The following is a 16,093-nucleotide window of genomic DNA, read 5'->3' as shown; positions in this document are numbered from 1 at the left end:
GTTTCTTGATGGTTCTTCCTTGCTAGCATAGTACATAAAGCAGGTATATGCATAATGCACATCTCCTCTTTTTCTGCTTTGGATAAAAAAAACTGTCGAAGATCATGGCAAAAGTACATTTTGTTTTTAGGGAATGATTGAAATTATGTGGGACATGCAAATGATTGGAGTTTAGTGTCAAACATTTTGTAAGTGGAGGTGTGCCCTGTGTTCTAGAGTAGTGTAGAGTACAGCCGCAGAGAAAAGGTAAGGAAAGTAGAACGAAATTGTTTATTGATAACATCAATATATATTACGAAATAAAAAATAGTATTCCTAATTTTGGTATACAATTCAGGTGAATCTATTAAGTATATATAAAAATGTAAACTTTCTTAATTAGACTGCAGCAATGAGATAAAGATCACATTGTTCGTTATTAAAAAAAAAACATTAATTAGCTTTTTCCGCCATGGAAAATCTAACACTCAATTCAGTGTTACCGTGAAAATCAATATTCGATCGAACACTGTCGTCCAATTCTCGAAGGGAAGAACATATTTTAACTTTTGGCGTGGATCGATACCGTGATGGCGTCAATCTTGTACTGCGTCTCACTGGTGTCGCTCTATACTTTTTTTCATTGTCGGCATTAGCTAAATTTCTACAAGAAAAGAAGTGTCAACTTCAAATAATTGCAAGGGTGCTTACCTTTTCATGGTTCTCTCTTGAATCGCAAACTGTATAATGCTCGATTTGAACACGTTCCTCGCATCCTTTACGATTCTGTCACGTTCGTTCGGAGCGTGATTATCCTTCGGCGTGTTTATGTTCAGCAAGCTGAACTTTTGCAGTAGTTTCTCCAAGGAATGGTCAATTGATTGCACCTGCACAAAGAATTAAGGTCAATTACCACACAAAGGTCTATTCTTTTTTAAAATCTAAATAAGTAATCATTGTCATTAGGGTTTTTTCTGAATTTTGCGTAGAATGAAATCATTTTCAGATCGTAAACAATGCTAATTTATATACAGTGCTATTTATTAAGAAGTAGACATAGGGTTTTTAAAATGACAAAATTTCTTCTGCAGGGCGCCTAATTTTATGCAACCAAAATAACTTCTTAAAACAAATGATCTGCCTGTCATATTAATTAATTTGAATATTATGGTATAGTGGCGGTAAGTCAAAGCAATATTTAATCTAATTAATATGATAGCCAGATGTTTATTTGTTTTAAAAAGTTATTTTGGATGCATAAAATTAGGCGCGCCCTTCAGAAGTGATTTTATTTTGAAAGTAGTGGAATGGAACCGAATTTGCCCGCTAAAATTCGATTTAAATATTCCCGAAACCGACCCTGGCGCGACGAAAAATCGTTTTTCTTCTCTGCTCTACATTGAAATGAGCCATAATTTACAATAAAAGTGTCAAATACAACGCTATGCGAGGGAACTTAATGATCCCTATCGACCCGACGTCTCGGAGCCCGGTCATATGTGGGCAGAGGTATTTGTGCCATTGTTGAGGGCAGAAGTAATTTTTACATTGTGAGTAGTGAGTGCAGCTTCAACAATTACAAAGGTGATGTACTCGTTTTTTATCTCTACGTCTATTGCATTCATCTAATAATGATATGATCGTGTTCGATTATTTGCCAATTTAATGTTATTCTCGTACAGCAGGATTATTGCCATTTATGACACATCCTAGATACAACTTGCACATAAATATGTTGTTTTCCAATTTACAGTACTCCTTTGTTCTAAGCACTGGCTACATGAATTACTGACCGATTTACGTGTTTTTATTTATATTTAGATACTGTATGTTCCCTTAGGGGCGATATTCAATGCAAGTATGCAGAACTACATTTTAATTTATAATTGAATTTATTGTAGCACATTTCGCTTTTGTTGGGATGAATGTTACTGTTTATTTACAGGGTGCTTCATCTGGGGGTGAGTGACGTACGTTAGGTGGTTGATGGTTACATATTGCACTTGGCATTGAGAATTAACTACTTTACACTAATGTTTGCCACGAAATGTTCCTTTATTTTGTTGTAATGTGATAGTACATAACGTTATGCTCCTACTATTTATTTGAACCGGGTGACTATGATTATTAATTTTTGGCAGGGTGACTTGTTTCGAATAGGTATACAGGGTGATTCCTATAGTACCTGCCACCGTTTGGGAGCGTGTAGGTGGTGGGCAGGGGAGTATTTTGATATAGGACACTTGGGGTCGGAAATCTAAAATAAGGGTGCCAGAGCCAAATTTACCTTCTGGAATTTCGCGCCTGTAGGTAGGCAACCCAACCGGCCGGCGGTGCACACGGAGCGATCTCAGGCGGCGATGTGTGGCTGACACTTGATCAGAATTTTGTTTAAACCCACGAAATCCCGTCTGCAACGACGCGTATCAAGTGAATAAACACTATGGCAATAGTATAATATATAGTTGGCTAGATGTAGGAAGTGCATTGAGAACAACGGTGGCCACGTTGAACACTTGTAAACGTTATTGCTTTTGACTGTCGTTTTCCCTCCTTCCCTCCCATGTCGCTTCCTCGCGCTTCCTCGCTCTGCATCGCTCCGCGCGAAACGTCGGTCGGTTGGGTTGCCTACATACAGGCGTGAAATTCCAGAAGATAAATTTGGTTCTGGCGCCCTTATTTTAGATTTCCGACCCCAAGTGTCCTATATCAAAATACTCCCCTAGGCACCCCCTATACGCTCCCAAACGGTGGCAGGTACTATAGGAATCACCCTGTATACTGTGCTATATTTGATATTGATATTTGATCCCGATATTTATGTTTTATGTACTGTTTTTGTGTGTCTTCGAACAGAGCCATCTTGTCGATATTGCTAATCAATTTGTTTAGTCGATCCCTGACATGTAGTGACCGAATATTGGTTTTGTGTCAGTCTTTGTTACGTCAGTAAAAATATGTCAACTGTCAACGCCTACATAAATTCTGTATATTTTGTTTATAATTAAATATTATAAATCTCCGTTTTTAAAGCATCTACTTGTTTCTTTGTTCTCGGGACTGGCCTGGGTACATCACAGTAGACATAGGGAAAAATAATACACATAAATCCCTATGTCTACTTCTAAAGAAATTTCACTGTATAAGAAGTTCCAAAATTATTGTTAATGAATCATAATAATAAAATGAACTCCCTGTACATACACAAGGCACTTACCTCGGCTCCTTGCACGATTGCTATACGAAGGCATTCGACGGCGGACGTTAGATTATTGCGATTTTGTTCAATGGCAGCCCTGCATTCCCAATATTGCGGCTCATTGTCCAAATAGCAATATTTGTCCCTTATTACATTCAGCCACGCCTCGCTCTGCTCCACACTGTAACCCTAATAAAAAACAGAAACACACACATGAGATATCTCACTCCCACTTGAGGTGTTAACCATTATTTTTCAAATGGTTCAACCAATGGTTTTGTTCTTAAATTTTTAGTTAATATAATATATATATGTCCAGAAATGGGAACAATACTTTTTTTGATAAAAAAATTTGAACTTCAATTTTTGAACACCCCCTACAATTTTTTTCGTGCACATAATTTTCACGAAAAATACTGCTAAAACCCCATTTTGATTTAACTCACTTCCAAAATTAGCTTATGCAGATCCTCCAAGCAATTCTGCACAACGGTCTTCAAATCCTCGGACTTCGTGTACACAGCAATGGGCGTATCAATTCGCAAATCGTCGTAGCTCGTACGTACGGGATCAGTCTCGACATTTTCCTTATCGTCATCTCCGCCCTCGAGATGTTTCTTGTGAAGACCGAAACACTTCAAATGATGAAAATTATTGGAACTAATTTTTCGTTTACGCATCCACTCCTTTAATCTCTCTTGCAGATCGCTCACCGAATGGTGGCCGGCGTTATGGGCGTAGGGAGTGGAGTGTCTTTTGAGGAACGGCGTGTTACTTGTAAAGTTTTGGCTCTGTCGTACCGGTGTTCGAAACTTTACTTTGCGTTCGTGAGCAATTGGGGATAGGTTTTTTAGATCGTCATTCTTGTGAACGCTCGTCAAGGAACTTGTGCTGGCCATTTGCTTACAGCTGACCGCCGAGTGTTGGTCGTAACTGTCGGCCGAACGAGATCTTCGCTTAAGCCTGTCGGCAAACCTCACCTTCTGGCCGACACCTTTTGTAGGTCGTAGAACATCTCCGTTGGGTTTTTTGAGTTGTGTGTTTATTGTAAAAGGTTTCACTGGTTGCTTAAGACTAGATTTTGTTTTTTCAGCGTTCGCTTTAGATGGAAGGTTATTATTTACAGTAGTAGGTTTGATTCCTTTGGAAGGTTTTGAAACAGGCTTCGGAAATTTAGCTGTACTTAAATCTGTGTTTTTCATCGAAATTTTGTTGACTGTCGCATCTTCTACAAATAATAAAGGATTTGCTTTTGCGAATCTGTACATGCTAGTTAAAGTTTGTCGAATAACTGGTGGTTTACGTTTCGCAGATTTCCTTATTGTATCGGTCCGTTCCATATTTGTATCTGTAGCAACAAACAATTTAAATGCAAACAAATCTCACAAATGTACACAAATACCCTTTTTTAAATTTTCATTCAAATTCACCATCCTCTCTTCCTTTCCGTTGCAGTTTTTCATTTTGAAATCTGAAATGTCAATAAAATTCAAATGGTAACGTATATCCAGTGGCGCGCACAAAAAATCTTTATGACTATACATAGGCGTTACGTCAGTTTCGTCATTAGTGATTATAATAAATGGTTTCGAGAAATCGGTCTATAATTACAAATTATACAATATCACTGTTTATTTTAAACTTATTTTAACATAAAATATATTCTTTGCGGTGATTTGAATCAACGAATTTGTTTTCTTAATTATGTCTTAAATTTAAATCGTAAGAAAAGATTGCGTTTCACTTTGGGACGATGAAGTGTCTTTTGAAAAAAATTGTGGCACAAAATAACGTTAAATTGGAAAGAAATCCAAAACAATATAGCTACCGCAACTGGGAAAAATTTTCCAATAAAAACATTGAAACAACATTTAAAAAGTATGTTGCAAAAATTTGTAAATAAGTATGACATATTTAATTATAAGTAAGGTTATATTAAATGACATACCACCGCTTGTCGTTATTCGTGTTTCTATTTCTCAGTGCGCTAACTTAAAAATAAAATCTTGTTATACTTATTAAAGCTTAGTTTATTTATTAAAGGATCACTAACAAAGTAGACGATATCATCAGAGGCACTTGCGTTAACTCTCTTTTATTAAGGTTACTTTAATTAAAATATTTAAATGCGCATGCGTAGCAATCATAATAAAGCATGCGTTAATAAGAGAAAACCTTAGACTATGGAAGGAGGGGACCCGTAATATACCCAATCAAATGCAATGCTGAGGATTGAAGCATAGCTTGGTAACAAACCAAGCTTTTTGAATTCTTATTTATGTCGTGCAGATGTTTGCATTTTCGGTCGTGCGTGATTGTAAGCATATAAGTTGTCTTTGTTGTTATTTTATGCAAATGGTACGGAACGGTTGCTGCTTTAAACCTACGAAAAATGACTGTTAGGCAGTCATGTTATGGGTGGCAAACAGAGCTAACACTTTACGATCATCTTTTATCCCTCCTCTATCTTTCTTTCTCTAAAGCCCGTTTGTAACGATCCCTTATTTTGTCAATTTTTAAATAATTTTTTTAGGAACAAAAAAATTAAACATTTGATACATCAACTTTGATCAATTTTTTGGTAACTTTTGACAGATTATAGGGAATTTGTAAAATAAAAATTAAATTTATATTCATTTTTAAAGCTCACTATAATACGTTGACAGTAGATAGAGACCTTAGTTTATAGAAGATAAATATTTAGTCTCCAGATTTAATATAAAATACGTTATGTACAAATGTTTACATTTTACAGGTACTAAAAAATTGACAATATTATAGAATGTTACATACAGTTTCATCATTTATGATATTTTTAGGATAGCATTATCTTTATTGAAGAAAAAAAGGACTAAAAATTTGACTAAAAGTGATCGTTACAAACGGGCTTAAGGGGAAAACGCGCGAAGCGTGTTCAATTAACTATACTCACTATGGTTTGGCAACACTGCATATGGGTTAAGTAGACATGAGAATTGCTATCTTCACTTGTCATTTAAAGAGGGTGTAATAAGTAATAATAGATTTATGTGAATTTTGTACAGTTGGTGTGTATAATCCTTAGTATTAGAGGTAATACCTTTTTTATACATTTGCTTTTACGTTAAAATTTATAAACATAAGAGCAAGGCTCCATAATAAAATGTATATTTCATTGAAGTTAACAGAGATAACTTCCACTGAGCATTAGAAGTTGTTGATCACTTTATTACCATTGAAAGAATAATACAGTTTGTATTAGTCCAATATCTGAGGACTACCAGTGGCCACTTCCTTTTTTTAAATAGTATTTTAACACCTTTAGCATCTAGCATTTGGAGTTGGCCATCAGCCCAAGCTACAAGCGAATGTGCATATTAACCGGTCAATGTGCACATTTTTCTACGATGTTGGCCAACTTTTCCTTCCTCAATTATGGGATGTATGTACATTCCCTAGGGATTAAGGAATGTGTGTACACACCGTAAACCCCATTACAATATAATTATTATTATATCTAATATACTGGTGGCATGGTGTAACTCTTGTTCAACAAATGGTGTTACTCAGAACATAAGTAATGCCTGGTTGCATTGTATTGTTTAATATCGAAGTAGGTAGATTTTTGATACATCAGAACAGATTTTTAACATGGTTTTTGTTAGGTATGGAGGGAGATAATGACACACTACTTATTAAACTTGAACCAAAACAAGAAGAGGAAATCCACTCCTTTCTTCAGGAACGCATTTCAGTAAGCAACGAAGTTTTGGTGACAATAAAGGATGAAGTTAGCATTAGTGCACCCTGTTCTGAATCGCTTGCTGATGAAGAAGTACAGCAACACTCTGACTTTCAACATCACCTTGTAACCCCATGTAGGACGGTGTCTAATGATTTTAAATGTGCTGATTGTGATTATAGGACAAATGATAAAGGCCACTTCAAACGACATCTTTTAATACATAAAGTTACGAAGGATCTTAAATGTGCTATTTGTGACTATGGGACAAATCATAAGAGCAACTTTAAACAACATCTTTTAACTCATAAAGTTTGTAAGGATTTTAAATGTGCTGATTGTGATTATGGGACAAATGATAAAGGCCACTTCAAACGACATCTTTTAATACATAATGTGACGAAGGATCTTAAATGTGCTGATTGTGATTATGGGACAAATGATAAAGGCAACTTAAGACAACATCTTTTGAAACATAGAGTTTCTAATGATTTTAAATGTGCTTCTTGTAATTATGGCACAAATAGGAAACACCTTTTCAATAAACATCTTTTAATACATAAAGGTTCCAAAGATTTTAATTGTGCTGATTGTGATTATGGGACAAATTATAAAAGCTACTTAAAACGGCATCTTTTAAAACATCAAGTTTCGAAGGATTTTAAATGTGCTACGTGTGTCTATGGGACAAATAAGAAACATCTCTTAAAACGACATCTTTTAATACATAAAGTTACGAAGGATCTTAAATGTACTGTCTGTGATTATGGGACAAATGATAAAGGCAACTTAAGACAACACCTTTTAAAACATAAAGTTGTGAAGGATTTTAAGTGTGTTGATTGTGATTATGGAACAAACGATAAACACCACTTCAAACGACATCTTTTAAAACATAAACTTTCTAATGATTTTAAATGTGCTACTTGTGAATATGGGACTAATAATAAACATCTCTTAAAACGACATCTTTTAAAACATAATAATTAATGTGTCAAGGACTGGGTGGCATTGGGAGTGCACTGTGTAGTGTTGATAATGATATTTTTGTTATTATCAGTGGAAGAACAATACCTTAGTGTGATTTATTAAGTATAACAAAAAATGTACATAATTACATTTATGAAAAATACATCTTATCAACTTAAAAGTTAGCAGCTTAGTTATACATAATTGTATGCTCACATCAATAGTGAGGGTGCATTCATCCTAACGCTCCCTTTCACACTATATTTGAATACACAAATAAATGCAGAGGTAATAAAATGCAATAGAATTACATACGACTATAAAACTTAATCTTAACATGTGGGAATTTAACCTAAACTGACACATGATTTGTATATAATTCACATGCAAGATCTGCTACATGTTCCCTTGCACTGATGTTCTTTTACGAAATTATATTTAACTTGAATACTTTTTAGTCCTTTATGTTCCCATTTCTTAGTCATTTTAATGCAAGATTCATCCAGAATTATTGTTGCCATATTATACCAAAGTCAGTTAACAGATTCCACAGTCACATTCCTGCTCTGGCTGTTTCAGATAAAAGATAAGAAGGATATGATAATGCATTGTTAACGGAGCGTTTCCAGCTTCCATCCTTGGAAGATTGGATAACCATCATGGGAGTACAGTTGTTGCATTGAGGTCGAGTGCATGAGATTGCATTCTTTAGTTGATTTTATGGTTTGGAGTACCACACTCATTAAAGAGCTACAGAGGGCACCTATCCTGCAGATGTGGCACATTTTCAATAACATCTCTAGTCTATATGTGACATACAGTACGACACCTGCAATATCCATGGTGCTTCAAAGCACATATGTTTCACCCCCTCTTTTTTTAAATATGAGATGTCTATATCCCTTTAAATACCCTGTATTTTTCAACGTCGGATGCAACCGGTCAAGTAGTTGGAGATTCTGGGGACATGAGCCACCGCCATCACCACCTGTCGATATTTTTTTTGTAATTTTCGGAGGATGTGTTGGATTTGGGGGCTTGGCGTCACTTGTTGATTGTTAAAGCTTGTTGGTGGTGGGATTATTGTATTTTGAGTTGTATTCATAGAGTTTAGCTTTGTGTTTGTGTGTTAGATTCAACCACTGTGGTGTCGGGTAAAGTATTTTATGTACTTATATGAATTGTGCCATTTGTTAAATCAGATATTTTCCATCTACCATTGTGCTAATATGCAATTTACAACATGCGAGGTGTTAACTAATATCCATGTGCTTGTGGAAGTCTACGATATCTCAGGTTTAGACCACGTTTAACTCACTTACACGGTGCACGGATGTGTACCTATGTAGAACCTCGGCTTCCGTGAAATAGGGCATGCAATGCTAGGTGTATTTAGGTTAGGGTGACTCGTAACATTCGTAACTCATATCTTCCTACCGTGAGAGGGAGCTCGGACGCTAGAATAGAAAGGTATTAGAGCTAAGGCACAAAAGGATCCGAGGGCCCTCGAACCTCCAACTTTAGGGACGAAGTGCTGCTAACTCAAGGCCGTCCTACCCATGGGCGGCGACCCATCTCTTAACCATCTTCAGTTTTGTGTCGTTACGTGACCGATGTCAGGGGAGTGTTACGAAGCACAGGTAGTAGTTCCGGAAGTCTGGGGTTTATGCCAATGTCATTATGTGGAAACTGAGCATAATTGAGGGCTCCACGAGCACACTGTGTATTGTCATAACTGCCTATGGTTACGTCACAACATGAATAATAGATCAGACGTGTTTTTACGAACTTCACACCACTCTTTTCGGTATATCATGATATGAATAACTAGTAAGGTGACTTATATCAATAAATGCATGAATGTGTTGCCCCTAACAATCTTAACTGCGCTACGGGTTAATAGGTAAATATGCCAGCCCGATCCCTACCAATATAACCGTGAAACAGGAGGGCAATCAAGCGAAGACGCTGGCCCAAACCTAACGAATAACCAGGTTCACCACCCAATGACTAACTAAAAAGTGAGTTGCCTTCTAGCCGCGATTAAAGGAAAGTACATGACATGTTGTGACGAATACTCTACGCATACTGTTCAAACGTACCCTGCTACTTGAATTAATTCATTAATTAAGGTAGTGTCACATGTTCTGCTTAGGTGGTTGGTGTTTTAATTTACTTGTGATTAGCATAGTTTGGGTTTTATTCAAGGCCAAGGTTTTTTCTCAAGTCGCGCTCTTTTTCTCCTTGGTAGTCTGCTTTTGCGAGAGTGCGGCACCTTTAGGTTTTGCTTGCTTTGCTTTTAATGTACCGCATCCAAATTCCCGGGTTCTCAGAATAAGTTTATAATAAATAAACTCGCAGACATTGCAGCGTTTTATTTGAGTGTTCCTGCCCGACTGGGTCCCGAGTCATTGTATTAGCTTCGTGTAACGTAAGGGGGCCCTACCCTAGACGATCCAATCACGTGCCATTCTTTTGTTCGAAATTTGAGCGGGAACCGTGTTTTGATACTGGGATTGCAACGTTGCCACTTTGCCGTGAAATCTGTCATCTTCACTTCGAGCCTGGGGTGGGTTAAGATCAGTACAGTACTCTTTTTACCCTTAGCAGTTACTTTTGCGAGAGTACGACACCTTTTGGCTTTGCTTGCTTTGTTTGTTAATGTACATCAACTAAATTTCCGGGTTTTCACAATCATAATAATTACGATCATTATTAAATAAACTTCACAATTTCAGTGTTTTATTTAACGTTCCTTCCCTACCGTGCTTCAGGTCAAAGCGTTGTCTACAACTAACGTAAGGGGGCCCTACCTTAGATGTTTTATCACGTGCCACTTGTCCAATTTAAGCGGGATCTTGTTTAGTTTTGGAGGGAATGGTGGCCATTTTTAAACGTTGCCGGGTTGACTTTATTTCCTTGTTCTTGTAGTGTGAAGTTAGCGTAGGGGGTTAAGTACACTACAAAATTAACATCAATTAATTAATCGCTTAGAAATGCCAAAAAAAGCCAACTGATTCTTATTAGTGGGCATATAGAAAATAATGACGAGTATTTAAAGCTTCCCATACTACGCGGTCCGATTGGTGTTTACATGACTTAAGTTTATCCCGAGATTCGCATACCAACAACTGCAGTACCCCCTAACCGTGACCAGCCATTTTGTGTTAAAAGCAAAGCGGTACATGTACTGTGTGGTCTAAGCTTGACTTATGATCAAACAGAAGAGACGAAGTCAGTTTTGTTTCATTACGCCACTCCCAATAGTGACGCGTTTCCCCACACTTATAATCCTACTTTAATCCATTTCCGTTCAAGCTTCTCTCTTCTTAATTTCAGACGTAGTTGGAGTGACTCGAAAGTAATGTTTAAAACTACATGATTTGGCAACGCTGCCTTTGAGTTGATTTTATGTTGGTTGATGGCTAAGTTCACGTTCCAATTAAAGAACATCAACCTATTTGTGAATTTGTGATTGTGATAGATTTTTAATATCCTAGGTAAGTATCTACCCTTTTTAACATTAGCATTTACAGTAACGTTTTTAAAGATTCTCCCACTGATCTTTAGATTTTTTTTATTACTGAATTACCATTGGCAAATTGACAAGGTATGTATTAGTCCCAGATCCAAAGACACTAGGTTACTTTCATATTATTAATAATATTTTTTCTTAAACTACTTTAGTCCCTAAAAAGGGTGAAGAAAATGTGATTTTCATAGTGAGAAAAGTAAAATACAATTGCTGCGTTAATCTTAATAATGACATTTAAAATTGAAACACCCATATCTAGATTGCTATGTGTCAGCCTTCATTGAGTACGTTTACACGGACACCTAACGCCGGTTTTATAACTACGGATTTTACTAATCCGGTTTTATGATACGTGTTTACACAGAACAGGAGTTATAACGTACGTTCTGTGGTTGGGTGTAATAACATTCAACTGAAGTCCGAACAGTAACGTCCATAGCTACCAACATAAATAAGAACAGCCAACTTCACGTCTATTATTTAATTAGGAGAAGTGAGGTTAATTAATTTGTTTTCTGTTGTAACTTCGTTTTTGATCTTGTGCCGCGAAATGAATGAAGTAATAATTGCCAGTGTTTTTCCCACTCTATGGCAGTTGTATACTTCCATTAACGAACAGTTATGCAACTTTTTCATTAACAACATTGTAAAATGTCGAAAACGCTTTACCCAAATGTTGTTACTGTATCTAATTGGAACAACACCAAGCGAAACATTAAACTTAGGACCGGTTTTGCAATGTAATCGCAAAACCATGTGGATGAAGAAGAGAAGTAGTGAGTGGTGGGAGAGAATCGTTTTAAAACACTTCAGTGACTGTGATTGGAACGAAAATTTTCGACTGTCCAAAAGCAGTTTTTTATGGTTGTGCGACCAGTTAAGAAATCGTTTGCTGCCCTGTGAAAACTATGTGAAAACTAGAGAGCCCGTGTCAGTAGAAAAGCAGGTTGCAATAACATTGTATTTTTTGGGAAGCTGTGCGGAGTATCGGGTTGTGGCAAATGCTTTTGGAGTCCACAAATCAACTGTGTGGAAATGTGTACATAGAGTTGTAAACACTATTAATAGTGTGTTGATGGATTCTTGTGTAAATATGCCTAACAGTGTTGAATGTGATGACATATCTTTTCAATATGAGAAGACAACACATATTCCAAATTTAATTGGAGCGATAGATGGGACTCACATCCCTATTTTGCCACCCGCCGATGGTTATCGAGATTTTGTTAATAGAAAGGGGTGGCCGTCGATGATCCTGCAAGCAGTGGTTGATCATTCATACAGGTTCTTATACTGCCACTAGTAATAATTGATTGTTAACTATGTGTGTTCATTATAGATTTCGGAATATCAATTGCAAATCGCCTGGTTCGTCGCATGACGCAGCAGTTTTTCAACAGTCTGTTTTATTTAAACAGCAAGAACAACTTATTCCAAAGGTACCTATTTATGTTGTGCATGAGTTATTATTACCAATTTGTTTCAGAAATGTATTGATATAAATGGAGTAAATGTTCCTTTCATGATCATGGGGGACCCAGCCTACCCACTGCTACCTTGGCTCTTAAAGGGGTACACAAAATCTGCACGACTCCCCCCCGAAGAAGAGTCATTTAATGTTTATTTAAATGCGGGAAGAGTGTCCGTGGAGATTGCGTTTGGGAGATTAAAAGCACGCTGGAGGTGTCTTTTAAAACGCCTTGATATTCACTACTCATTTGTACCCCAGATTGTATCTGCATGCTGCATTTTACATAATATAGTTGAAAGCAGAAAAGAGGCTTATGTGGTGCAGTGGGAAAAAGCAGTTATGGAAGCAGAAGTGATATTTCCACAACCACGGATAAATACAAGCAGAGAACGTGAGCATTTTAGCGGTCACACCATTAGAGACACTATTAAAAATTATCTCGCGTCCAATTTTCCGTTAAGAAAGACTTGGTATAAGTAGACAATGTATTGTAAATTGTTACAAAGTATTTTATAAAAATTTACTGTAGAAAAAATAAAGTCCTTATTCCACATTAATACATTGTACACACAAACATCCCTTGACATGTTCCCTCGGCCGGCTAGGTTCAGAACGAGAAGTAGATGGTCTATTCAATTCATGAACATGGAAAACATTATTTAAACAACTAATTATGGCATTCGTTGTTTGCTGCATGATCTCTTTATGTTGTTCCATAAAGTTATTCATCATTTCCTTTTCATATTCCCTTTGCTGTAGAAATAGTTGTGAAACACTCTCGATTTGCCGTTCCTGCACTTCAAGAGAATTTTGCTTTGAAATTCTAGCATAATTTTCTATGTTTTGTTGGTACGATCGTCGTCCTCCTTTCTCAGAGTAACGTCTTCTTTTTGGCACTGGTTCATCAGACTCCTGGGTCGCATTGTACTCCTCAGCAGCGTGATCGGGGGTATTCTCTTGTAAATCATCTTGTTCTTGAGTTAATGTTGTGTCGACATCTGTATTTTCATAATCGTCCTCTGCGTATTGGTCCGATTCTGAATTTGATTCCTTGGACGAACATTGTGCAGAATCGACACCTTGCAGTTGTGAAACTGGCCTATCGCCTAGGAGAACGTTCATTTCTTCATAGAAGGGAAAGTCCGATCGACAGTTTTGTGCACCACTTGTACTCAATTGCCGTTTACACTTATTGTATTGAACTAAAAGATATAAAATTAAATCTCTTATTGAATTAAAGTTAGGTAGACTTACATCGTAATGTTTTAAAACGGGTTTGCATTTGTTTGGCATTCTTCAAATATCCTCTCTCATGCATCGGTTCTTCTAGATGTTGAAAGATGTCGACTGCTCGAAATCTCTTTCCATCCAACGATTTCAACACTTGCTTTTCGCGGATTAGTCTCAAAAGGAACCGTGTTTCCTCTACTTCCCACGTATCACGTTTTGCAGCACTACACATTTTAATTAAAAAATAAAAATCTACGTATTCTAAAATATCTATAAACTACAAACTACACCACTATAAACAACAAAATTTAATTAGAAAACTACTTTATGAAAGAGGTAAAACGCTCTGGACACCCATCAGAGAAGAAATGAGTAACGCAGCAAATAACACACAAAAAGGGAAAGTAACTTGATCCAAACCTATTCAAACAATAGATAATTAGCGGGATTTCTTACTTGTTTATCAGTTTGTGCAAATGCAGGAATTTGCATCTTTTAGGTTAAGGCAGCTGCCGCCATTTATTTTAACTTCTAGGGAAATTTAATTGGCTTGGTTGTACTTACATCCGCTTATGCTGTTTACACGCGTTCCTAAAACCGATGTTATAACGTCACGCCCGATTATAAAGAGGTGTAGCGTTAAGAAACCGGATTTATAACATCGGTTGTACCACATTGTTTACACGCGATTTAACGTCGGTTTTAGAAACATCCGTAGTTATAAAACCGGTGTTAGGTGTCCGTGTAAACGTACTCATTATTAGGTACGATAATTACAATAGTTATTTGTACAACTAGAAAAGAAAGTGGAGGTTTTCAACTCAAGTTCAAAGTTTGACAGATGAGCGAGAGTTGAAAAACACTCGTTGCAAATTTGACACATAATTTTTTCTGAAACTACAATCAAAATTGAAAAATTATTCATCATACGCAATAATATTGTTTGACACACAGCAATCTAGATATGGGCACCTTTCAATTTTAAATGTCATTATTCAGATTATCACAGCAATTGTTTTTACTTTCCTCACTAGAGAGGAAACTCACATTTGCTTCACCCTTTTAGAGACGAAAATAGTTGTTTCTATAGTAGTTTCAGAAAAATAACTATTAATACCTTTAGCATTTGGCATCTATAAATTGGCCATCGGCCTATACTAGCATCAAGTGTGCAATAGGGTAAATAATTACTATTGTACTGTAACTCTTATAATTCAACAAATTCTGTTACTCAGAAAGTAAGTAATGTCTAATTGCTCAGGGATCTCGCTCTGTATTGTTTAACCAAAACAGGTTTTCAACACATTTATTTATAGCATTATTGTTAGGTATGGATGAAGATAATGACACACCACTCATTAAAATCGAACCAAAACAAGAAGAAGAAATCAACTCCTTTCTTCAGACACAACACATTTCAGTAAGCAACAAAGTTTTGGTGACAATAAAGGACGAAATTACCATTCGTGCACAGTGTTCTAAGTCTTTGTATAATGAAGAAGTACAGCAACACTCTAACTTTCAACGTGACCTTTTAACCCAGTGCAAAACAGAGTATTTTAAATGTCCTAGTTGTGATTTCGAGACTTATAATAAACACACTTTCAAACAACATCTTGTGAAACATAAAGTTTCTAAGGACTTTAAATGCGCTAGTTGTGATTATGGGACAAATCGTAAACACCTCTTCAAACAACATCTTTTAACACATAAAGATTCTAAGGAGTTTAAATGTGCTGCTTGTGATTATGAGACAAATAATAAACATCATTTCAAACAACATGTTTTAATACATAAAGCTTCGAAGGAGTTTCAATGTGCTAATTGTAATTATGGGACAAATGATAAACATACCTTTAAACGACATCTTTTAAAACATAAAATATCAAAGGATTTTAAATGTGCTAATTGTAATTATTGGACAAATGATAAACGCAACTTCAATTACCATCTTTTAAAACATAAAGTTTTGAAGGATTTTAAATGTGC

General features: G+C 36.3%; 3 protein-coding genes across 4 annotated transcripts; 1 reads left to right on the top strand and 2 right to left on the bottom strand.

Annotated features, from left to right (window-relative positions):
- Positions 1 to 298: 298 nt before the first annotated feature.
- On the bottom strand, positions 299 to 4,649 carry LOC116174053. The gene is made up of 5 exons (XM_031491830.1): positions 4,581 to 4,649; positions 3,625 to 4,526; positions 3,197 to 3,367; positions 691 to 866; positions 299 to 643 (listed from the first exon to the last, which is right to left on the bottom strand). The coding sequence occupies exons 1-5, from the start codon at positions 4,639 to 4,641 to the stop codon at positions 433 to 435; spliced, it is 1,521 nt and encodes a 506-aa protein (XP_031347690.1). The 5' UTR covers positions 4,642 to 4,649; the 3' UTR covers positions 299 to 432.
- A 7,602-nt stretch (positions 4,650 to 12,251) lies between these two features.
- LOC116173928 (protein ALP1-like) lies at positions 12,252 to 13,427 on the top strand. The gene is made up of 3 exons (XM_031491670.1): positions 12,252 to 12,687; positions 12,743 to 12,842; positions 12,890 to 13,427. Exons 1-3 carry the CDS (start codon positions 12,479 to 12,481, stop codon positions 13,352 to 13,354), a joined length of 774 nt encoding a protein of 257 aa, XP_031347530.1. The 5' UTR covers positions 12,252 to 12,478; the 3' UTR covers positions 13,355 to 13,427.
- LOC116173927 lies at positions 13,346 to 14,891 on the bottom strand. 2 transcript variants are annotated; one of them, XM_031491669.1, is made up of 3 exons: positions 14,561 to 14,891; positions 14,129 to 14,328; positions 13,346 to 14,076 (listed from the first exon to the last, which is right to left on the bottom strand). In XM_031491669.1, exons 2-3 carry the CDS (start codon positions 14,190 to 14,192, stop codon positions 13,418 to 13,420), a joined length of 723 nt encoding a protein of 240 aa, XP_031347529.1. In that variant the 5' UTR covers positions 14,193 to 14,328; positions 14,561 to 14,891; the 3' UTR covers positions 13,346 to 13,417. The 2 variants fall into 2 exon arrangements, with proteins under 2 accessions (XP_031347529.1, XP_031347528.1); XM_031491668.1 differs by having other exon boundaries at positions 14,129 to 14,891.
- Positions 14,892 to 16,093: the final 1,202 nt, after the last annotated feature.

The sequence above is a fragment of the Photinus pyralis genome, unplaced genomic scaffold (genome assembly GCF_008802855.1).
Source record: "Photinus pyralis isolate 1611_PpyrPB1 unplaced genomic scaffold, Ppyr1.3 Ppyr1.4_LG6, whole genome shotgun sequence".
NCBI lineage: Eukaryota > Metazoa > Arthropoda > Insecta > Coleoptera > Lampyridae > Photinus > Photinus pyralis.
Note: the sequence above shows the minus strand (reverse complement) of the source record. Positions and strands in the feature narration are given on the sequence as shown.